Source organism: Rhinoderma darwinii, chromosome 1, assembly GCF_050947455.1.
Source record: "Rhinoderma darwinii isolate aRhiDar2 chromosome 1, aRhiDar2.hap1, whole genome shotgun sequence".
Taxonomy (NCBI): domain Eukaryota; kingdom Metazoa; phylum Chordata; class Amphibia; order Anura; family Rhinodermatidae; genus Rhinoderma; species Rhinoderma darwinii.
The window spans coordinates 534202486-534227905 of record NC_134687.1 but is presented as its reverse complement, the minus strand read 5'-3'; the positions used below and the strand labels follow the sequence as shown (position 1 = coordinate 534227905).

Below are 25420 nucleotides of genomic sequence, written 5' to 3'. Positions count from 1 at the left end.
CCCTGAAATGCCCCCTGCTTCAGCGCCGAAGTTCCGTTCTCCTGCTGTAGGGGCAGGTGACCGATGAACGGCACGTGACCGCTGCAAAAGCTTCTGGGACCAGAGCTGCAGAGAAAAGGACCTCAGTGCTGTAGCGGAGGGCACTTCAGGGGTTAGTATCAGTTTACTATGTAATGCCATCCCCTGCCCTGATGCCAATTTTAAAAAGTCCAGGATAAACCCTTTAACATCCGCTAAAACAGTCATGATTTCAGAAATTGGGTTGCAAGTAGAGGCCAAACCTCTGCTATTAGGCCCCTTGCACATTATGTTTGGGCGATCCACTCTCCTACACATCTTTAACTCCATCTACTGTATATAATGATCCATAATGACAGTGATCTAAAATGACACAATGGAATTACGTGAACATCAAGAAACCCGGGACTATAAATTACAGCCTGGTTCCTGTGTAAGAGGCTCTGAATCACTAAACAATAATCTAACTGCAAGTTCAATGCTAGTTGGCACCACACACTGATGCAGAAAGGGGTTAAAAAAATATAAAAAACTGAAATAAATGCTACTATGTTGACTGTGTGTTACTATGACAGTCAAGTGAAATGCATTTGCCTGTCCTTTCATGCACGCTACTTCAATACACAGAAGTATACTTCGGGGGTATTTAGTTTCTGATAGAAATCCATCTGAAACTCTAACCACCATCTGATCATCCTGTCCAAATTGAACTACTGTACTTACAACACAAATGATAGCAGAAAGATACTGAGGGGACAAACAACAGCACTTCTCAAGGGTTTGTGATCGAGGATTTTTTTGATAAAGATCAACCGTTTTTTATTATTTTTAATCTTAAATGAGCCTGTAATTGATACAGAAGATGAATAATAATAACTATATTTCTAACATCTGCAATCTATAGGTGCTTTTAATGCTTATCCTAATTGTTGTATTTTTTTTTTTTAAATCCTTTGTCAAAAGACCATATGGGAAAACTTTCCTTTCAATGTTATATGACATTTAAAATTCCCTAAGGCTTCGTTCACATCTGCATCGGGGTTCTGTTCATGGGTTCCGTCAGACCTTTCCATCAGGGGAACCCATGAAGGGAAACCATAGTTTTCTGTTTGCATTACCATTGATTTCAATGGTAACGCTTCCGTTGCTAATGGTTTCCGTTTGTCTCCGTTCCGTAAGGTCTCCGTTTTTTTGGGCAGAGTAAATAGCATAACTGACAGAATTATAAAGCAATGTTTCCTCCCATAAACTTTTATCCACAGGATAGGTGATAAATGTTAAAACGGTCGTGGTCTGATTACTGGGGTCCTCGTCTCAGATTCACCTCCCTGTGGACAGCAGCAGTGAGGAGGAGTTGTATAAAGTGGGGTTCAAGCATGCTTGCCCATCTCTATACAGGTCGCAGAAACAGCCAAGAAAGTATTGCATGGAGTGCTCAGCCACTACCTCTAATATCATTTTATTAGGAGAGTTATTGCACCTGTTATTGAATGAGTGGTGCTTATGATTACCGTAGAATTACAAGTAATAGTCGTTTTTGCATTTTTAATTAAAGGAGTTTTCCCACAAAGAACGTTTATCACCTATCCACAGGATAGGTGATAAATGTATGATTGCTGCAATCCTAACCACTGGGACTCCCACCAATTACTAGAATGGGGGTCCCGACCCCTTCCTCCTCGGTGCACGATTGCAGGGAGGAGGATTTAAATGAAGCAGAACATATTCGCTGCCGCTCCTGTCAAAGTCTAAGCAGCCGATGGAAACAGCCAAGCGATGTACTTGGCTGTATCTGTCGGATCCATAGACATTGAATGGAGCGGACATGCGTGACCGCCCCTCCATTCAAAATCCTCCTCACTGTGATAGTGCAGTAAGCAGGACCGGGGTCGGGTCCCCCGTTCTATTGATCTGTGGGGGTCCTAGTAGTGGGGCACCGAGCGATCATACATTTATCACCTATCCTGTGGATAGGTGATAAATGTTCTTAGTAGGAAAAGCCCTATTTTGAGCATTCAGGAACAGACACCGTTTAGCCCTTTTTAGCATGCATTTGTTAGACGGCTATAACTTTTTTATTTGTTGGGCTAGCGAGGTGATTTTTGCGATGTTTTTTCCATAGACAATGCAGGTTTCTTTTTTTTAATCATTTTTATATAGATCCTTTTTGCTATTTTAAAATTTTTAGGCTTAAATTTTGAAAATAATAGTAAAAAAAGTAAGCTTTTTTTACATTTTAGCTATTTTTTTCTGGTAATAACATAGTTTTACCCTAAAATAGACCTTTTATTTGTGATCGTCCTTGTCTACCGTAAATTTTAATATATTATATGTCTATTTTAGGGTAATTGAGTCAGGGCTAGCGTTACGACAATGATTGGTGGCGGAAAGTTTTTTTTGGGGTGGGTATTTTATGTGTATTTATTATTACATTTTTTATTATTATGGTCTGTTCCTCAAAAGGTCAGAAAAGACCTTTGGCGGACTTTATTTTTAGTCTAGTAAGTCTAGTAAGACCCAGCAGCAGCCTGCCACTAACGGCATCCCAGCGATCATGTGAACAGTTACATGACCACCGGCACCAATAGAGGCAGCCATAAATAGACTATGGCACCTCGACCACCGGCCGTAAATACACAGCCAGCGGTCGGGGACCGGTTAAGTACCTTGAGATCACCAAGTACCAGGAGGGTACACACAACCCAATAATCTAAAGAGAAAAGACTAATAACTTATTGGAATCGATAAAGTCACCTTCAAAAACTGTGTAACTGCCTTAGTTTTATCTCGCTTGGTTTCTTCATTCATAAACCAGTAAGTTAAACCAAGGCAAAAATAGTAGTTTGCAACTTCTGGATTCTTCTCAATAGCCTTATGAAAACTGAAAAAAAAGACCAAAAGAAAGTAGATGTTTTTTTTAACGGCATGAGCATCTATGTCTTGATGCAGCTTACATCTGTTTTGGATTTATATAGTGAAGGTGAAATTACAGTGAAAAATCTCTTAAAATTGCACAGTATACTATTTACCTTTTCTCTGCATCTGTGTAGTTCTTTTGAATGTAGTGAAGCTGACCCTCCAAAAAATGTGTTTCTGCAAACTCAGGATGCGTCTTCTGGAGTTCCCTAGATACCTGATAAAATAATGTAAATGGAGTATAACATAGTATTCTCACACATTATGGAATAATTATGATTAGAAAGTTGATGGCTCGCATTTATATACCGTATATATCGGCGTACAAGACGACGTTTTAAACCCTTAAAAAAATTTCAAAAGTGGGGGGTCGTCTTATATGCCGGATATTGTCTTATACACAGGTTGTGTGTTACCTTGTGAGCCTGCAGTCCGGTACACAGGCTCCCGGGATGCACGGAATCCGCCACGGATCTGAGGGAAGCCGGTATTAGCCGCCAGGGAACATCTCTGTAAGATCCTGTAAGCCTCCGTAGATCTCTCTGGCCCGCCCTTTCCTCTCATTCCCTGCCTCTCAGATCTCGCGCGATGAAGCAGCCTATCTGCGCATGCGCGAGTTCAAAGAGACAGAGAGTCCTGGGTCCTGCCGCCGGTGGATGAGTATGGTACTACAGTATACAATGGCCATAGTGAAGCGCTCCTGCACGAAAGGGGGACGACGACATTTGGGTTTGGGGGTTTGAAGACAGCTAATAATGGAGTCGGGAAGGTTTTAGTATTGATACAGGGTATATGGAGGGGCAATGATGCGCTACTGCTATGAAGCGCTCACACATGCTTGGGGGGTGGGGTTTGCAGTGTTAAGAGGGGTATAAGGGCAGGCCAGATGGATGCACTAATGCTCCAAAGTGCTATTACAGTAGTTACAGTATAAGAAAGAGGGCTGGGCAAGCAGGGAGAGCTGACCAATCTAAACAGGATTTGTACAACAAGCACTCCAATCACTGGTATGGCACTGTACATACCGTACCATAGCTTGCAGTGATTGGCTGGAGTATATCTTAAATTCTATATTTTAAGGGTAAAAGTTGGGGGTCGTCTTATACGCCGCCATATACGGTACTTATACATAACGGTTTACCAGTGAAACAAATGCAATTTTGTATTTGCTATTTCATTAACTCTACACGAGCCAGAAAACGCAATGCTGTATAAACTATCAGACTAGACTCCAATCTCTGTCTTGTCTGGAAGCACGCCTGCATTTCTTGCTATGCAGAAGCAGGTCAGGAATAAGAATTGGCTACTCTAGGTTTGCAAGGGCTGAGGCTTCTGACATAAAGAACTGCAGCGCTTTTGTCGTCACTAAAAATTCAAAGGGGTTTTCCAAGACTTTAAATTGATGGCATATCCTTAGAATAGGACATCAATGGATGATTGGTAAAGGTCCAACATACAAGACACTGGCCAATCCAATAAATAGCACAGCCAAGTCTATTCGAGGATGTTTGTGCCTGGTATTGCAGCTCAGTCCATCTCAGCCCTAGAATAAAAGGCCCCCTTTTATGGTTCCTCCCCACTTTTTCAGGAACAAAAAGTTAAAAAGGGGATTTATTTATTTTTGTTACTCAACGTAAAACCCTTTTTTCATCAAGTTCATTTGGGGACCTAAAGGTGGAGTATATCCTGCTGCCACTAATGAGAGGGAATGAAAGGGGAAAGATGGGTGAGGGAAGCATAAAATCGTTGTTCAGGTGGAAGGAGAATACCACCTTTGGCAAAAAGGAACTGGATGGAGAAGCCTTTTCATGTGGAGCACTAGAAAGTGATAGTAACAGGAAAAAGCCGCCAGTTCGGATACCTTTCGGATGGACGTAACCACCACTAAAAAGGCCACCTTTCAGAAGAGAAGGCGAAGAGAAACTTCATGTAGAGGTTTAAAGAAGAAGACTGCATGGAGTCAAGGAACAAGTGAAGGTCCCAAGTAGTCGTAGGATGTCGATAAGAAGGAACTACATGGGTGACCCCAGGAGAAAAGTCAGCACATACGGTTTAGAAGCCAAAGGTCTTTAAAAAAAAAAAAGAATAGAGTTGGATGAGACCTGCACTTTAGAGAGCTAAGGCAAAGCCCGAGGTCCAAGCCCCCTTGCAAAAAGGGGAAGACCATAAGCCATGTTCACACAGCGTTTTCTGCAGGCTGATTCCGATGCTTTTTCAGCATCAGAATCAGTGTGGAAAACACCTATTTTGCCTCTCATTTTCAATGGATTTTTCTGCGTGCTGAATCAAAATCAGCTGTAAAAAAAGAAGAATCATATCACCTATGTAGATGCGGAATAAGGAGTGGAGAGAGAACCGCGCGGTTGCGGTTTAATAAAAATAAGTCCTGTTCTCCCACACCTAGCTGAGCCAATGGGGAGCCCACGGTGTAAGATATTGGATGCCCGGTGAAAGGACATGCCCACTGCTTTCAAGAAGAGATCAAAAGGGAGGGAGAGGTGTCATCCTCACACTGTCTTGCTCCTCTTCTCTTCAGCTCCCCTGGAGTAACAGCAGGCCACTTCTTCAACCTGCCTCATCCTGTCGTGAGAGCGTGATGGGAGGAGGGGAGCAGACAGAAGCCCCATGACTGGAAAACAACAGAAGAGCTTGGCTACTCTGTTCCACTATGTCTTCGGAGAGGCAAAAGGAAAGCAGCGTGATTAAATCTATGCTGTTTGCCTTTCTAATAAGGGGACAACAGGTAGACTGTGTTGTTCCAGTTTCCCAACATAAAATGCGAAAAGAAATGAAAATAATAAACAAAATAAATAAACTAAAATAAAAAAGCAGAAGTAACCGGCAAAAACAGGGAGGCCTTCATCCTATGGACACTAAACTAAAACTGGATATCTAAGAATGTGAAGGAGTAGTATAGGCTGTGGAAAAGCTAACACTTTTAACTTATTGTCCTCCTCCTAATGAAAGCAGCATATTCCCCACGGTTTTCTGTGTCCCGCAATGACACAAGCGAAAAAAAAAAAACTAACAAAGAATTTAAAAGAAAAGAAACAAATCACATAAGAGCATTGCAGTCTGTAACGTTACTGAATGGAAAAAATGAATTAAAATAGTGTGTTCTAGTTCACTTTGTGTAAACAGTGACTGAAAAAAGTTCCATACATAGGTGCAGTCAATATATACAATGGAGTTGCATTCATTTTAGAACTGAAAACAGGCATACCTTTGATGCTTCTCCTAGTAATCCTTTTTTTAGATACACCTGACCTTTCAGAGCAATAAGAACTGGATCACCATCTTTATTAGAAATCTAGAAAAAGGACAAAATATGAAACATTTCAGTTATAACTTGCGACTTTTGCAGATTACATAAATTTAAATTTGTACAGTATTTACTATCAAGTAATGCACCACACAGAAGTCATGGTTTCCATATCTTCCACTGATAAAACCTAACATGCCCAAAGAGGTGTTCATGCAAGTCAGAATAAATGGACCTGAACTTACAATCCATGATCTGTGCTATACACTAGTGGTTCTTTACAATAGGTCACATGGGACAAAAAGGAACAATTTGCATCTCTCCACCAACTATACCAAAATTGATATGTGATGGAAATGAACTGTGTAAATACCTCATATTTAAAGAATTCTTTGATTTATCCTTCAGTATGTACTGACAATCCTTTATATCCGAGGCAAAGTTATTTATGAAAGTTAAAGCTATCCCACACAGGGTAAAAAGGAGTTTCCTATCTCTGTCGGTAAAGCGTAATCACTGTATAGCAAAAATTGGATTTTGTAAAATCCCTTTCTCGTTGAATTCATTGGGGAACGCAGCACCATGGTTATATGCTCCTGCAGCTAGGAGGCTTACACTAGGAAAAACTAAAAAAAAGTGTTGGCTATGCCCTCTCCTGTTACAGAACGCTACTCAGTTTGTACCAAGAGCAGTAGAAGAGTATAAAACAAAAAATAACCAAAACACCAACACCCGGGTGGGACCCGTGTCCCCTAATGAATTCAACAAGGGATTTTACGGTGAGTACAAGAATCAAATTTTCTCTTTAAATCATTTATTGGTGGACACAGCGCCATGGGATGTCCCAGAGCAGTCCCCGAGGGTGGGCAGAAAAAAACACTGCCATGCGAACAGGCTAACTCACAGCTGCCTGCAACCCCATAAAACACAGACCGGCATCGGCGGAAGCCAGTGAATGGATCGGATAGAACCTCGTAAAAGGCATTAACCGAGCCCAGGTAGCGCCTTACAAACCTGAGAGGCAGAAGCCGGATACTGGACTGCCCATGACTCACCAACCGCCCACGTAGAGTGGAAAGAGACACGGAAGGAGAAGGAGTAGCGGAGTAAGCCTACATGATAGCCAGCCGAATCCACCTGGAAATGGTGGCCTTAGAGGTCGGGCTGCCCTTGCATGGGCCCTCCAGAACCACAAAAAGGGAGTTCAAGCGGTAAAATGACTACGTAACCGAAAGATAGATTTGGAGTGCTCGGACCACATCCAGCCAGTGCAGGGAAGGCTCCCTCTGATAAGAGGGGTTAGGACAGTACGAATGCAGAACAATGTCCTCATTGAGGTGGAAAGAGGACACCACCTTGGGAAGGAAGTACGGAACTGGATAAAGTACAACCATGTCCTCATGGAAGACCATGAAAGTCCAATGGGAGAGCACCAAAAAAAATCGCCCTCAGTTCCAGGATGTTTAGCTGGAGATGAGTCTCCAAGCTGAACCACTGGCCCTCTACCGTGAGGTGGCCAAAAACTGCCCTCCCAACCCGACAGGCTGGCAAACCCCATGATCACTTGCCAATGGAGGATGGCAAAGGGTTTCCCCAGGGATATGTTCGGGGAGAACAGCCACTATAACGTTTCTCGACGAACCAACTAGGGAAGCCAGATTGGTAGGTTGAAGGAGTTTATGGAGACCTGTCCCAGCAAGCAAGAATCGCCAACTGTATAGGTCGAGTGTGAAACTGGGCGAACGGAATTGCCTCGAACGGTTGAAACCGCCGTCCCAAGAATCCTGATGCAAAAACTAATGCGGCAGAGAGAATTCCTGTGCAGAACTAATAGTTCCTCTTCCAGAGGGAGTTGATCTTTGGTTCCAGAAGAAAAATCTTGCCCATCTGGGTATCGAGGATCATGCCCAGGAACTCTATCCTTTAAGAGGGAATGAGAGAGTGACTTGTTCTCATTGACTATCCACCCAATACTGCGAAGGAAGTCCAGGGTGATCTGAAGGCTGGCCAAATTGTCCTGTTTGGAGGGGGACTTCACCAAAAAGTTGTCCAAGTACGCGATTACCACGACCCCCCCTGGAAAGAAGAAAGGCCACGAGAACTGCCCCGACTTTGGTGAAGCCGAAGGGAAGTGCCCCAAATTGAAAATTATTGGAACCCACCGTGAGGCGAAGAAAACGCTGGTGAGACCAAGCAATGAGTATATGAAGGTAAGCATCTCGGATGTCGACTGAAGACAGGAACTCGTGCATTTCCAAGGATACCACGACTAAGCACAGAGATTCCAATACGAACCCTGCGAACCTTCACATGCCGAGTAAGACGCTTGAGATCTAGTATAGGACGAAGGTAACCATTCTTTTTTTGGGATGGTGAAAAGGTTAGAGTAGAAGCTCTGGAACCGCTCTCGACCTGGGACAGGGACAATGACACCTTGCTGGGGCAGAGCGCGGGTGGCACGGGTAAAGGCGAGAACCTGGGCAGGGCACCGAGGAGGAGTCGACAGGAAGTACCGACGTGGTGGAAGTGAGGAAAAATCTATCTTGTAACCCGTCAACACGACCTCTCGAACCCAGGCATCTTCTACGCCTGCGAGTCATGTCTCCTGGAAGTGCGAGGACAGCCTTCTTGGAGGCCAGCTCTAAATTCCAGGTACGATTCCAGACAGCATGGCGGATCGCCATGAGAATAGTGGAGCGGCAGACAGCCTCATTGAAAACATCACAGATTTAATTAGACGCCTGGATCAGCTGGAAAGTCCTCCTGATGTGCTTCCCCCGAGGCGAGAGACCTGTTGAGCCGCTTTGCCATGACTATGCAGGCTTTGCTAAGCCAAGTAGTTAAAGAGGGCCAGAGGGTAGCGAGGGCCAGAGGGTAGCGCTAGTGGCTGAGAACGCATCCTTGGCCATAGAATCCACCTTCTTATCGATGGGATATTTTACAGAAGCAGCACCCGCTATAGGCAGGGTAGTTGCCTCAGACAGTTGAGCCACAGCGCGATCCACTAGTGGACAGGCCGACCACTTAGAGACACATTCCTCCGAAAAGGGGAACATGACATCCATACTTTTAAGATGTGACCAAAGGCCGATCCGGGTGTTTCCATGCCCTTCTAAGGTGTTTGCCAAATCCCTTATGGTCAGGGAAAACTAGAGGGGGACGCATCTGTTGCCAAAATAAGATGTCCTCTTGAGATGAGCCAGGAGCGCCCTCAAGAATTTCGATATATCTCTGACCGCCCGGATAAGATCCTATATGGCGGGAGATGTAGAAGTGCCTTGCTCAGACTCCGTGTCGGAGTCAGAAGAGTGCCCAGTAGAGTCAGTCTCTGACATATCACTAGCAGAGGCAGACCCACCTGCGTTGGCCCTATCAATCGAGGAACTTGAGGAAGTGAAGTATATCCTGAGATTTCCTGAACGGTTTGTGGGGCATGCCTGCAGAGCTAAAGAGGGAGCGCTCAAGGAGGAGGGTCTGACTAACTCGGAAGCAATCCTCTCAGGCAGCCGCATTAAGGCTTCCACCATTCAATGTGAGAGGCGGGCGAGATTACCTACCGCCTTTGTGAGGGAAGATGCCCATTCCGGGGGAACAGACTCACGAGCAGCGGTGGCCACAGTGTTCAGGGAGGGTCTGAGGAGCAGGCATTGAGCGCAGATAGGGTCAGACTGGCCACATGGGAACTTTGAATTGCACCGGTTGCAAGCAAAGGTGATTGAAAGCCAAGACCACGTGACTAGAGCCAACCCTGTGACCAATGAGTGGCCGGCCTAGGCCTGTCTCAAGCCGGGGACTAAATTTACGCAGCCTGCCGCGGAAAGTGTACCCCCGCGCGACTGAAAACTGGAGACCTGGGCGTGCCGAAAAACAGAACGGACCCAGCACAGCAACATAGAAACAAACAGCCCCAGCAGCAACCTAGGAGGACCTCAAGGAGGGCTACTTTCTGAGACACCCGGGGGGGTGGGGGGGGGGTGGGAATGTAGCCCTCACCTGTCTGGCGTCTTTAGGTCACCCTTTCAGTGGTCTCACACTGAAAAGTGTGATTACCGGCATTCCTGCCGCCACTGCACTACTGGGTGACCTAAAAGGCAGGGAAAAGATTCCACCCAGCTCCCGTAGGGGGGCATGACTAATGTGGCGTACACGCTGACGACCCTCCTGCAACCTGAAACGGAAGAATAAAATAAATAAAATGAAAATAATAAAAAAGCAGAAGCCCTGTAGGCAGGTAATGTCTTCCTCCTATGGACACTAGGCTAAAAACTAAGTAGCTTGGTAGGGTATAGCCCACTGGGTGGTCAACACTTTTTTCGTTTTTCCTAGTGTCCGCCTTCTAGCGACATGGGCATATACCCATGGTGCTGTCCCCCCAATAAATGATTTAACGAGAAAAGCTATACGGCTTTCTCATATATGTTGTGTTTTAAATACACAGCATTTTTACAAGATTTCTTTGCGGTCAGTGAATTAAAAATTCTTGTTTTACATGCAGAGACTGAAAACATGTCCTGATCTTATCCATTTTTTATAAAGATAAACATGTCGGGACAGGTTTTCTAGACGAAAAACATTTCTATTTATTGATAGCAAATAAAGATCATGAAAATGGTGAGGAATTGAAACACAGGGTTTATTAAAATGTACTTACTTTTTACATGTGAAATGGTAAAACCCTTTTAATCTATACACTTACCTAGAAATATTGACTGCGAATGCATATTAATCAAAGGTGATGGTGTGAATTCGAAATGGTTATTTCCAAAATCACATAGGTGGTTCAATTTGTTCTAAACCCAAAATCATAAATCTTTACAAATACACTTATTTTTCAAAAAGATTTGTCACTTCCTAACCCCTTAAATATGCCAACACTTTCCATTACTTAACTTCCACTGGTACTGGACACGTCCTCCAGTAGTTCTTCGCTTGGTGGATGAGCATGCGCAGTTCCTTCCCTATACTCCTATTCAATCACTGTCTCCCTTTGCAGAGACACCGCGCATGCACAGTTTTCCATCTTTAACGCACAGGGCGAGCATGCGCAGAGAAGACTTGACCTGTATTTTCTGCCCTACATTTAGTAAGCGCTGCGCGGTTGTTACAGCTGCAGCAGAGCGAGCTTAAGCACGTCCAGCAGAACCAGCAATGGAAAAAAAAACTTGAAAAACGTCGGACAGCACCTGAAATTCTCCAAGGCTTTTGTGCGAAATTTTGTTTCTCACATTGAATCGGTGGTCACGTGGGATGCTCATCATGACCGCCCAGTTTACTGGGTGCATTCATAGCTAAACAGGGGAACCAGAGGCCAAAAGTATAGAAAGAAATTACAAAGTAAGTTTCTGAGGGAATGATTCTATATGTACCTGGGGTTCTGGAAAAACGAACAATTTTGGTACAATCTCTATAAGTACTCCAAAAAACGAACTCACAAACGCTCTACTTTCTTACAACCACAATACATACAAATTACGCAGGATACCTGGTCCAGAATTTGGAGTATTTCCTCAGTGTGATCTGTACCAGTGCATTCCAGCAAAGCCTGTGCTTTCAACCCAAGAGCACGATCTTTCTGCTGATTGTCTCCTTGAGATAAATTATCTTGGGATAGAACTTTGATGGCTTAAAAAAACAAAAAGGATCAGATCAATCATTGCTAAAATTAAATAGAAAAATATAGGTAACCACTAATAAAAGCTTTTCACCTTGTTCACAGGATAAAGCTGCTTTTTCACTTTTGTGTATTTTCAGTTGAGCTTGTGCAAGAAAGTACCATGCGGACGGATGTGAGTTCATCTGTTGCACTCCTAAAAAAGAACAATGCATTTTCATCATTTTACAGTGCTTTGCGAAAGTATTCAACCCCACCCCCCCCCCCCCGCCCTTGGTGTTTTTCGTGGTTTTTTGCATTACAACCTGGAATGCAAATTGATTTTGAATGTGATTTTATGTAATTTGCCTGACAAAATAAAAAAAATAATTTGACAATCCCACTGAGCATTACAAAATGAAAAGAATGTGGCACAACTACAAGCCTGACAAAAAAAGTCTGTCCTCCAAAACTCACAGAACAGGCAAGAGGGGCATTAATCAGAGATTCAATACATCATTAACAACACTGAAGATCCACAGTGGAGATAGAAGTATCTGTCCACAGGACCACTATAAGCTGTACACTCCACAGAGTGGGGCTTTATGGAAGAGTGGCAAGAAAAAAAAGTCATTGTTTAACCCCTTGCAATGAAGTGACGTTTACTTACGTCATAGCAGGGTAGGGGAAATATGAAGCGGGCTGAGCCCGCTCCATAGAATACGGGTGTTGCCTGTATGTTACAATCGCTGGTTTTTGGTCACCTCATCTCCCACAAAAAAATGTAATAAAAAGTGATTAAAATCTTGTATGTACCATTAAATACTACAGCTCGTCCTGCAAAAAATAAGCTCCCATGCCGCTCAATTAAGGGAAAAATAAAAAAGGCTCTCAGAATTTGGAGAAACAAAATAAAATTATTTTTTACAATTAGTCTTATTCTTGTAAAAGTAGTAAATTCTAAATACATAAATAATATATATATATATATATATATATATAAAAATATATCTATGAACACACACTAGTCCCTCTAAATTAATTAGATCATCAAAAAGTAAATTTATTTCAGTAATTCAATTCAAAAAGTGAAACTCACAAATATATAGATTCATTACACACAGAGTGATCTATTTCCAGCATTTTCTTCTTTTTATGTTGATGATTATGGCTAACCGTTAATGAAAACCCAAAATGTAGTGTATCAGAAAATTAGAATATTATATAAGCCCAAGTTCAAAAATGATTTTTAATACCAAAATGTTGGCCTACTAAAAAGTATGTCCAGTATATGCCCTCAATACTTGGTCGTGGCTCCTTTTGCATGAATTACTGCAGCAATGCGGCGTGGCATGGAGGCGATCAGCCTGTGGCACTGCTGAGGTGTTATCAATGTGGCGTGGCATGGAGGTGATCAGCCTGTGGCACTGCTGAGGTATTATCAATGTGGCGTGGCATGGAGGTGATCAGCCTGTGGCACTGCTGAGGTATTATCAATGTGGCGTGGCATGGAGGCGATCAGCCTGTGGCACTGCTGAGGTGTTATGGAAGCCCAGGTTGCTTTGATAGCGGCCTTCAGCTCGTCTGCATTGCTGGGTCTGGTGTCTCTCATTTTACACTTGACAATGCCCCATGGGGTTTAGGTCAGGCGAGTTTACTGATCATATACTGATGACCTATCCTGTGGATAGGTCACCAGTTGTCCGGTCGTGTACAACCCATTTAAATGCCATTTTCCACCAGACTTTGGTACAGAGAATATTCTTGCGCAAATATCAAGACCTTCTTCTCCTATAGAAACTGGTATAGGTCCATTCTTTCTTCATTACAGTGTTTAGGACAGGGTGTCCAGGAAGAACACATGCTTTTTTCTTAGGAAAGTAGAATTTAATTTCTCTGTCCTGAGTGGATGTTTTATCTTCCATTTCTCTTTAATCAACTTCTCTGCATTTAAAAAAAAAAAAAAAAAGAAAGGAAACGGTCTTCAGAAATGGTACATCCGAGACAAAATTCTCTCTCAGATGATATTAGAATCTCAGCTAGAAGAGGTCTTTATGACATCGTTTGGAAGATTTTTTTTCTTTCCCCTAAAATGTTAAATCAATCATTTCAGATCTCAACAAAGCAAAAAATGTCATTGCTTCTTATTTTATGGCTAAGTCTTCCTGAGGCTCTGAACAGGCCGAATGCAATTGCTGCAAAGACACTTAGACCTGTGCTCGCTTCTTTTCTCTGAAGGAGATTGACTATTTCAGATTAACATAATTCACATGTATCGCCCTGCAATTCTTCAGAAAAGGGCCACACAAAAACTTGTCAATAATAATATTAATATTTCAAATGTTACACCATAGGGAAGGCAAAAGCAAGTCTTAAGCAGAAATATACCTTGTAATTTAAAGGGTTTGGCTGCCAGGCACTAAAGAGACCCACAGTCACAGACCTCCAGGCTATCAATAGAAAAAAACCTCTACTAGGCATTAGCACGCACGCTGTATGCAACTCACCAACCAATCAGCAGGGAGAGGAAGAAACGCAATCAGACGTGATGACATCAGAAACCGGAAGTTATCGTCGTGATGGCAGGCCCATGAGACAGAAATTAAGGTATTTACAAAGTAACAGAACTTACCAGGACCATGCTGGCAGTAAATACTTGACAGGAAGCTTACCAGGAAACCCCAACTGGAGAAAATCATGCTGTACATTCACCAGAGTCGCCCCTCTAGTATGCAGAACATATAGATATTACCAGGAAAACCCCAATAGTAAATATAATTCGCAATTCACCAGGGGCACACCTCAGGCACAGATGCTCCATGTTACATTGGAAAAACGTCAGGGTCACCCCCCATTGATAAATGTTACATGGGATCGCTGACAAACTACCTGGACCCACCGCCCCATAGGCATACTGGAACATAATTAACCAGGGACAACCCCCTGGCATACATAATAAAAAACATAATTACTAGGTCTCTATGGGGTCTTGTAGTTCCTCTTATGGTAATTCATTAATAATTATACTGATTATTACTCTAGATAGACAGTCCAAGGGTGGAGATTGGGGATCAGAATATCCCTTCCGTACTGGTGGCAGACGATGAGGAAATAAAACACACACACACACACATATATATATATAATTTTTGCTGTACATTACGTGACACACTTGTAATGGAGAAGTTATTTTACCTCGGGAAAGATTTTCTTCTGCCATGTCATACTTTTTATCATGCAGAGCTTTGACGCCGATCCCAATGAGACCAGGACCATTGCAGGGTTCCATTTCAAGAAGCTTACTGTAACATTTGATTGCTTCTTCACTGACGTCCCCTGCAATGAAGCAACACAAATGTCACCATGGCATTTCAATAAAGGAGCTGTATTTAGAATTACATTTGTATTTAAAGGGGTTTTATGAATAATCGCCCCCAATATTACTAACAGTAATATTGGAATACTTATAAAATGTGTCCGCTATCTCCCGTGATTTCTCGGATTATCAACGACACGGCGTCTGAAAAAGGGGTCAGATGCAGTTTTCCTCCAACTGAGCATGCGTGGTCATCATCAATGAGCAGTTCCACTTATACTCAATAGCCTCCAGAGCTTCTTCTTAATGCTCTGCGATAGGAGGCATGATGCCAGCACTGCAGCATGTGACTAAGGCTAAGTTCACATCTCGTTTTTACTGTAAGTCTGTTGTGTACGCTTTGACATGAAAAAACTGTCAAAACGTGTACATTGATTTCTATGGTCAGGACGGATGCCCTAATGGTGTAGCTTATGCATATGTTTTGTGTGCTTACGTTCTATCCTTTTTTTTCCCCATGTCCTGAAAAGTGTAGTCTACTTCGCTTTTTTAGTACTTTTCCAAAACGTATACAACGCGTATATATTTTCCTTTGTACTGAAGTAAATGGACGACGTATGTAATCTTAAACCCTACGTTTGCATACGTAAAACGTATACGTTTTTGTAACCTCATATGGGAAATCTTGACTTTACAAAGTTTGATTTAGCTCAAGAAGAAAAAAAGTATACGTTTTTAGAAGTGAGAACTGACACAAACGTATACGACGTAGACTACAAAAAAAGCGCAATCGTATGTTACAAATACATACTTTTTGTGACTTTAAAAACGTATACATCGTCGCATACCTCAAAGAAGAAGCCAGCACCTACCGGATAAGTAGAGGGGCGAATGTAACTCTTGGCCAGGCATTCCTGGATATACTCTCTCATGGCTTCACATTCGGGACAAGAGAGATTAAATATCCTGCCCTTAGGGAGCACAAAACGAGATGTGGACTTAGCCTAATATGGCCACTGATTAGCTGCGGGGCTGGATTCGTGGGGGATATAAGAGGTGAGTATAACCTTTTTTGAATGCATTTTCTTCTGTTTCTGTATTTTTTTGTTATAAACTGGATAACCCCTTTAATACAAAGGTGTCAACATAATAAATCATATATTTACCTAGACACCACTCTACTTTACATCTGGATATAGCCTACATCTAATCATAAGTAAATGTGCATACACACTGCTTTACTCACCATTTCCTGATCTAGACTAAGGCCTTATTGACACGAACGTTATATACGTCTGTGTGCTGTCTGTTAAAAAAAACGGACATCACACGGACCTAAGCAATTCAATTGGGCTCTTCAGACGTCCGTGATATTTCACGCAGCGTGTTTCCTTTGCGTGAACTCACTGCATGTCCTATTCTGGTCCGTTTTGCGGACCACGCTGTTCATTGAAGTCTATGGGTGTGTGAAAATCACGGACAGTACAGGGACTTCATCCGTGTGTACTGGTGTTTCACGCAATTGTTAAAGAAATGGAGAGGAAAAAAAAATGTGCAACGACACGGACATAAAAAACACTGATGGCACAAGGAATTGAAATGCGTTAAATACGGTCCGTTTTTTGCAGACGCAAAACGAACACGTTCTTGTGAATCAGGCCTAAGGGTCCTATTAAATGGGTGGATATTTTTTCATGAACGAGCAAGGAGTGATGATCTAACGAGTCGCTTGCGTTTGAAAGTTGGTTTATTGCATGTAACAATAATCGCTAAGGATTTTGGGCCCTGTTGACTCAGAGTTTTTCGATACGTTTTTTTATGGGGAAACCACGTCGAAAAAAGCGCCAAAAAACGTCAGAAAATGCCTCCCATTGATTTCAATAGGAGGCGGACGCGTTTTTTTACCGCTCCCGGTAAAAAGAAGCGACGTGCCCTAATTTCGGGCGTTTACGCCTCTTACCTCCCATTGACATCAATGGGGGGCATAGAAAGCGTATTTCGCTGCGTTTTTGCCAGTGGCACTCAATGGGCACGAGCGGAAAACGCAGCGAAAAACCCAGCAAACGGCGTGAAAATCTGCCTCAAAATTCCAAACGGTATTTTGAGGCAGAATTTTCTGCCTGCAAAAAACTCTGTGTGAACTCGCCTTACTGCGATCATTGCTCGTACGCCCATACAGCAATTACATAAAAAGGTTATGATCTTGTAGGTGGTGTGCCAAGGACTGTAGGGGTGACTGTAGGCAGAGCATTCTTTTCAGCAGGCACTGCACAGTGATCTGAGGATAAACGAATTGCTCTCAAATGCAGCACATCACAAACTGCATTACAGGACTTCACCAACTACATGCTCTTAAAATGTACAGATTTTGTGGGATGTATTCCACCAAAATGTATTCCAAGCATATAATGAATAGTCAAGACATAAATATATCTTAGAAAAACCAAAAAATGTCTAAACAAAAAATACACAAAAGTATTTCTGAAAATACAAATCTTTATTGTCCCATTTAGGGAAATACCCCCCTCTCAATTACATACCGTGGTTAAAAAACATACAATTTAAAAAGCCTCGGATAGGAAGGTCCACCATGACCCTATAAAGTTATTTTGTCAAGCAATGAAAAATAATAATGTGAAATGTTACACCAGAGACCAGGAATCCAGAATCCTCAGATTTTGTGGGACAGTATTCCTCTGGTTGAATGAAATAAAATCCCGGGAAGTAGCCACAATATACTGGATGCAGTCTGCAGGAGGGTTAGGTGATACATCTGTAACAGGCACTCTGGGGGGGGTGTCTGTGCCAGGCACTCTGGGGGGGGGGGTGTCTGTGCCAGGCACTCTGGGGGGGGGTGTCTGTGCCAGGCACTCTGGGGGGGGGGGTGTCTGTGCCAGGCACTCTGGGGGGGGGGTGTCTGTGCCAGGCACTCTGGGGGGGGGGTGTCTGTGCCAGGCACTCTGGGGGGGGGGTGTCTGTGCCAGGCACTCTGGGGGGGGGTGTCTGTGCCAGGCACTCTGGGGGGGGGTGTCTGTGCCAGGCACTCTGGGGGGGGGGTGTCTGTGCCAGGCACTCTGGGGGGGGGGTGTCTGTGCCAGGCACTCTGGGGGGGGGGTGTCTGTGCCAGGCACTCTGGGGGGGGGGTGTCTGTGCCAGGCACTCTGGGGGGGGGGTGTCTGTGCCAGGCACTCTGGGGGGGGGTGTCTGTGCCAGGCACTCTGGGGGGGGTGTCTGTGCCAGGCACTCTGGGGGGGGGTGTCTGTGCCAGGCACTCTGGGGGGGGGTGTCTGTGCCAGGCACTCTGGGGGGGGGGTGTCTGTGCCAGGCACTCTGGGGGGGGGTGTCTGTGCCAGGCACTCTGGGGGGGGGTGTCTGTGCCAGGCACTCTGGGGGGGGGTGTCTGTGCCAGGCACTCTGGGGGGGGGTGTCTGTGCCAGGCACTCTGGGGGGGGTGTCTGTGCCAGGCACTCTGGGGGGGGGTGTCTGTGCCAGGCACTCTGGGGGGGGGTGTCTGTGCCAGGCACTCTGGGGGGGGGTGTCTGTGCCAGGCACTCTGGGGGGGTGTCTGTGCCAGGCACTCTGGGGGGGTGTCTGTGCCAGGCACTCTGGGGGGGTGTCTGTGCCAGGCACTCTGGGGGGGTGTCTGTGCCAGGCACTCTGGGGGGGTGTCTGTGCCAGGCACTCTGGGGGGGTGTCTGTGCCAGGCACTCTGGGGGGGTGTCTGTGCCAGGCACTCTGGGGGGGTGTCTGTGCCAGGCACTCTGGGGGGGTGTCTGTGCCAGGCACTCTGGGGGGGTGTCTGTGCCAGGCACTCTGGGGGGGGTGTCTGTGCCAGGCACTCTGGGGGGGGTGTCTGTGCCAGGCACTCTGGGGGGGGTGTCTGTGCCAGGCACTCTGGGGGGGGTGTCTGTGCCAGGCACTCTGGGGGGGGTGTCTGTGCCAGGCACTCTGGGGGGGGTGTCTGTGCCAGGCACTCTGGGGGGGGTGTCTGTGCCAGGCACTCTGGGGGGGTGTCTGTGCCAGGCACTCTGGGGGGGTGTCTGTGCCAGGCACTCTGGGGGGGTGTCTGTGCCAGGCACTCTGGGGGGGTGTCTGTGCCAGGCACTCTGGGGGGGTGTCTGTGCCAGGCACTCTGGGGGGGTGTCTGTGCCAGGCACTCTGGGGGGGTGTCTGTGCCAGGCACTCTGGGGGGGTGTCTGTGCCAGGCACTCTGGGGGGGGTGTCTGTGCCAGGCACTCTGGGGGGGTGTCTGTGCCAGGCACTCTGGGGGGGTGTCTGTGCCAGGCACTCTGGGGGGTGGGGGGCATCCGTAGATTAGGCTCTTATGGATCACAAAATGCTATTTAATGGTCTACAGTTACTGACATAACATGGACATCGTTTCCTCTATACTGTTCATTGAAGTCTAATGTTAGAAATTAGAATGTATGAACAGAAGTACAAAAACCAAACCCTTCAGTGTTTTGCAATTGCTTTAATTAAAAATAAATGTTTCATGAAACTGGAAAGACAATGTTCACATCTGCGCAAGGTTTTCCCTTATTCTCTTCCGTTATTGGAACAGAATAACCAAAAGTAATGAAGTGCTAGATTGGCGGCATGAAGTTAACACACGGCTCCCGATGGAACCCACTGGGGGAACACGTCAAATGTTTTAGGATACCCCTTGCAATTTACAGTACGTGATTGCCCATACCGGTCACAACATAAAATCAAGCACACAGTCATGTCATGGGTAAACATTAGCAATAGAATGGGTCATGTGATTAGTGGCTTTAGCATGACATTATGGGCATCACGGTGCCGCCTTGCAACACTGGGGAGTCCTGGTGGAAACAAAGGAGATGGTTTAGCACACAGAATCAGCTAATATCAAATTGCTTCATTATTCACATGCTAAAAAAAAACAGATAACATGATTTGGACAGACAATTATCTACTCCTGGTCTCTAACTTAAAAAAATGGAATTCTGAAAAACTACTCGTGAGATAATCTCCTACTTTTTTTTCTACTGGGGGGTCCTGGGTTAGAATCCGACCAAGGATTACATCTGTGCAGCGCTGAAGAGTATGTAGGCGCCATATAAGCAATAAGTAAACATCATAACCGTTCATCAAACTGGTGGAACTGACCCAGTCATTATTATGGAAATATCGAAAAGTGACAACAGCGCAGCTGCAAAACACACAAGCTCACGGAACTCTGGAGTGAGAAAAAATTGTCTGTCTTTATGGTTTTGAATTTCCATTCACACAAAGCATTTTTGTCTCATGCATTTTATGTGCATGTTTAGGGAATAGTTCACCCAAAAATGCATCAAAATCACCGCAAGCTCTAGGTGTTTAGTTTATCCTTAGGCCCCAATAATAACAAAAAAGCATAACAAATTTTTTTTTATTGTTTTTCTCTTGTTATAGTGAATTTTACGGTGCATTTAAAATGAACAATCACTACCAAGGAACATGCCGCCGCTGGAAGCAACAACAGGAGAGACGGGTCATAAATTGTGGTCCATGGTCATGCAGTCACACACAAAAGCTTGTAAGTGATGCTTTGATATAGTGTGTACGTTGTATAAAAGTGTGTTGTAGGTTATGTCCCTAGAAACTTTCAGGCAGAGTAACCAAAATGTCCACAGCCTAGACCTGGGGCTACCCATTTTTACTGGATGGTGGGTGTGCAACTCTGACACTAAGAAGTGGCAAAGTGAAAAATATTTAGGGGAACGGTTTCTAAATCAATTAATAGATAAAAAAATGGAAATATTTTTTTTTTACAACAGATCAATTAAATTGATTTGATGTTACAACTCTCTAAAAGCTATTACCTAAATGATAAAAAAAAAAAAAAAAATGCCAATTTAAATAAATAGCCAATGTAGGAGGGATGAGAAAAAAAAAAGCCATTGCTTACCTCACAGATCCCCATCGTTCCAGCACCGCTGCTCCGTTCCGCCCCGCCAATGTTTATTGACATGGCTGCAGGGATGACATGCCCGTATACCTACGTGATCACTGCAGCCAAACACTGACACCAGCCATCCTGTGTCGTAATACCTAGAGACCTGTGAATGGCTGCAGCGATCATGTGAGTATACAAGCACAGCATCGCTGCAGCCATGTCAATCCACAGCTGCGGAGGGGAATGAGAGAAGCAGAGTTGGAACAACGGGATCTGTGTGGTAAGCAATGGCTTATTTTTTTTTTGCATCCCTCCTACATTGGGCAAATTTTTAACCCCTTGGTGACTAAGCCTGTTTTGGCCTTAAAGAGGCTCTGTCACCAGATTTTGCAACCCCTATCTGCTATTGCAGCAGATCGGCGCTGCAATGTAGATTACAGTAACGGTTTTATTTTTTAAAAACGAGCATTTTTGGCCAAGTTATGACCATTTTTGTATTTATGCAAATGAGGCTCGCAAAAGTCCAAGTGGGCGTGTTTAAGGTAAAAGTCCAACTGGGCGTGTATTATGTGCGTACATCGGGGCGTTTTTACTACTTTTACTAGCTGGGCGCTCTGATGAGAAGTATCATCCACTTCTCTTCAGAACGCCCAGCTTCTGGCAGTGCAGACACACAGTGTGTTCTCGAGAGATCACGCTGTGTCGTCACTCACAGGTCCTGCATCGTGTCGGACGAGCGAGGACACATCGGCACCAGAGGCTACAGTTGATTCTGCAGCAGCATCGGCGTTTGCAGGTAAGTCGATGTAGCTACTTACCTGCAAACGCTGATGCTGCTGCAGAATCAACTGTAGCCTCTGGTGCCGATGTGGCCGACACGATGCAGGACCTGGGGCAGGAACGGAGTGACGTCACAGATCTGCACTGCCAGAAGCTGGGCGTTCTGAAGAGAAGTGGATGATACTTCTCGTCAGAACGCCCAGCTAGTAAAAGTAGTAAAAACGCCCCGATTTTTAATAAAATTTTGTTTTAGCTCAGATTTTTCAATTTTTACAATAGATAAAGGAGAAAAAGAACCCCAACATTTGTAAATAAATTTCTCACTAGATTACGGCAATACCCCACATGTGGTCATAAACTGCTGTTTGGACATAAGGCAGGGCTCAGAATGGCAGGAGCGCTATTTGGTATGCAGATTCTGCTGTATTGGTTTATGGCAACCATGTCGCATATGCAAAACTCCTGAGGTACCAGAGTACAGTGGAAGCCCCAAGAAGTGACCCCATTTTGGAAACTGCGCCACTCAAGGCATTTATCATTTGCCTGGACGAGACAGGGCTCAGAAGTGAAGAGCACCATGTGCTTTTGAGGTCTATTTTGGTGATTTTCACAGCATTGGCCCACAATTGCTGGGCTCGGAAGTCAAATAGTAAAACAAACCCCCAAGTAGTGACCCCCATATTGGGGTGTAGTGAGCATTTTTACCCCACAGGTGATTCTACATTAGAAATTAGTGTCCAGTGGATGGTGCAAAGTGAAAATTGCAATTTTCCACTGATATGCCAATTTAGTGCACAATATGTTGTACCCAGTTTGTGCCACTCAAGACAAATATTTTATAAACTGTTAAGCCAGTTCTCCGGGTATCTCAATGCCATAGAAGTGAACGTAAACTGCTGTTTGGGCACGCTGCAGAGTTCACAAGGGAGGGAGCGACATTTGGCTTTTGGAGCGCAGATTTTGCTTGGCAGTTGTTCTGTTTGGAGTATTTCAGTTTATAATGTGGGGGCGTATGTAAACTGTGCTGGGTACATCAGGGCATAATAAGAGGGTATAATAATGGGGTAAATAAATAATAACCCGCATATGTGTGGCCAGTGTCGCACAGATAAATGGTGCCCAATCTTATCCGCTTTTGGAAAACTGCATATTTTTTTATGTTTTACAGCGTTTGCACAAAAAAAAATCTCTTTTTTGAAAAATAACTTATTTTTTGTGTCCCCATATTCTGAGAGCCATAACTTTTTTATTTTTGCGGGAAAGGCATGTAGTTTTTGGTACTATTTTGGGGTACGTGCGTCTTTTTGATCACTTTTTATTCTATACTTTAGAAGGGATGGTGACCAAAAATATAGCAATTCTGGGATTGTTTTTAATTTTTTTTTTTTTTGTGGTGTTCACCGTGCGGGAAAAATAACATTATAGTTTGGGTTGTTACAACGCGGTGGTACCAAACATGTGTACTTTTTTAACGTTTTCATTTTTTTTCCTATAATAAAAAGCTTATTATAGGAAAAAAGTTTTTAATTTTTTAACTTTGAACTTTTTTATAACTTTTCTTTTTGTCCCACTAGGGGACATTAAGACCTGCACCTTTCATCTTTAGTCTAATACATACACTACCCATGTGATGCAATGCATTAGAGCTGTCAGCTATTCACTGACAGCAAGCCTATTAGACTCTGCCTCGGAGCGGGGCCTAATAGGCTTCCGCACGTTGCAGACCAGGAAGCCACTGTTGGCCTCCGTTTGCCATAGTAACGATCGGCATCCGTGCGACCACATCGCAGCGATGCCGGTCTCCTGGAAACAACTAAGATGCCGCGATCGCCTTTGATCGCGGCATCTAAGGTTTTAATGGCAGGGAGCAGACATCCTGATGGCGCAGGCTTAGCTTCTGAGCCCACCGCCATCTTTCATCTGCGGCCAGAAGCCTTAAGCCTTGCCTCCATTGTTAGGCCTCCTTTTGCCAACAGCCGATCGGCTAGCGTGGTTACCCGGCTCTTTTAGCGTGTTAACCATGCTGCAATACTGTGATTGGTCAGTCACTACTGACTGACCAATCACAGCGATTGCTGGCGGCGCCACAATTGTTCCCCCGACGAGTCACAGTGACTATTGGCTGTCTATGACAGCCCACGTCACTGTTCTGTCACCATGTGTTTTGACATGGTGACAGAAAAGCACCATGACGTTACGGTACTTCATGGTGCCTTAATGCAGTGCAAACCATGACGTACAGTTGCGTCAAGGTGCGTTAAGGGGTTAAATAACTTGGAAAATCCCTTTAATTACAATGAATATATGCACAAGCTAATTTGTTTTACATGTTTCTAATCATGGACAATGCCTTTAAGAGGCAACTGAGAAAGAGCACATATTTTATTGTACGCAAAAATGGGACATCAGCCAAGTACAAACCAATTATGTTTGGAGGAAAGTTGTCCCTTTTGTGATAAACACATTAACATCTTACAATATGGAGTGCTAAAAAAGCAGTTTCACATGCACCACACAAGATCAGATTACTTACCAGACCTGATGTAATGCAAGCTAAGCACTTCCAGGGCGTAACAGAAAGAAGGGTATGTGGTAGCCAGGCTGTTACATATCTCCTTTAGTTTTGGCTCTTCATGTTGCAGCTAAGGACATAAAAGTAAACAATTTTGTATAGTCCTGTAAAGTAAGCATACTGCAGAAAGACAGACGTGTACGGCTATATGCACACGTTGTGGAATTTGATTAAGAAAATCATCATCATAACTGCAGATAAACGCAGGTTATTCTGCAGGTAAAATCCACACGTTTTTTGTGCGTTTGTAGGTGCTGATTTAACATTTTGATGCGGAAACAGGTGCAGATTTTATGACGCAAATTTTGGTGTTTTTTTTTATAAACTTGAGACACAGAAACTCAAAATAAATTGTCATGCTGCAGATTTTAAAATCTCACCGCATGTCAATTTACGTGCAGAAATGTCTGCAATGTGCAGATGAGATTACATGAAATCTCATTTACTTTGGCAAATCCTCACGTAATACACACGGTGTGCATGTGGCCTAAAGGATATTTTCCATTTCAATACCTGCTCATTTTGAACTTATAAATCCAGTGAGTGCTCATATTCAGTGATTGACAGCCTCGCCTGTATGAGTGTGAACATAGCAATAGCTGTCAATCCCTGAGCAGGACTACCCACAGGACTCCTAAACCCGGAATGAGCAGGTATTTAAATAAAAAATGTAGTTAGAAATAGATCATCAGAATGTTTCCAATGTAAGGGTATGTTCACACGGCCAAATTTCAGACGTATACGAGGCGTATTATGCCTCATTTTACGTCTGAAAATACGGCTCCAATACGTCGGCAAACATCTGCCCATTCATTTGAATGGGTTTGCCGACGTACTGTGCAGACGACCTGTTATTTACGCGTCGTCGTTTGACAGCTGTCAAACGACGACGCGTAAAAATACAGCCTCGTCAAAAGAAGTGCAGGACACTTCTTTGGACGTTTTTGGAGCGGTTTTCTCATAGACTCCAATGAAAACAGCTCCAAAAACGGACGTAAAAAACGCCGCGAAAACGGCGTGAAAAATGCGAGTTGGTAAAAAAACGTCTGAAAAGCAGGGTCTGT

At 44.1% G+C, this 25420-nt stretch overlaps 1 protein-coding gene across 3 annotated transcripts in view; it reads right to left on the bottom strand.

Moving 5' to 3' along the window:
• SKIC3 (SKI3 subunit of superkiller complex) overlaps positions 1 to 25420 on the bottom strand; it is a 194232-nt gene that overhangs the window by 132233 nt on the left and 36579 nt on the right. For 2 of the 3 annotated variants that reach the window (XM_075837136.1, XM_075837140.1), the window contains exons 8-14: positions 24318 to 24426; positions 14982 to 15122; positions 11902 to 12003; positions 11679 to 11818; positions 6158 to 6244; positions 3048 to 3151; positions 2773 to 2899 (exon numbers count right to left, since the gene is read on the bottom strand). In XM_075837136.1, coding sequence (XP_075693251.1) covers positions 2773 to 2899; positions 3048 to 3151; positions 6158 to 6244; positions 11679 to 11818; positions 11902 to 12003; positions 14982 to 15122; positions 24318 to 24426 — 810 coding nt within the window. The remainder of the gene's footprint in view (positions 1 to 2772; positions 2900 to 3047; positions 3152 to 6157; positions 6245 to 11678; positions 11819 to 11901; positions 12004 to 14981; positions 15123 to 24317; positions 24427 to 25420) is intronic. The other variant, XM_075837145.1, reaches the window with a different exon arrangement.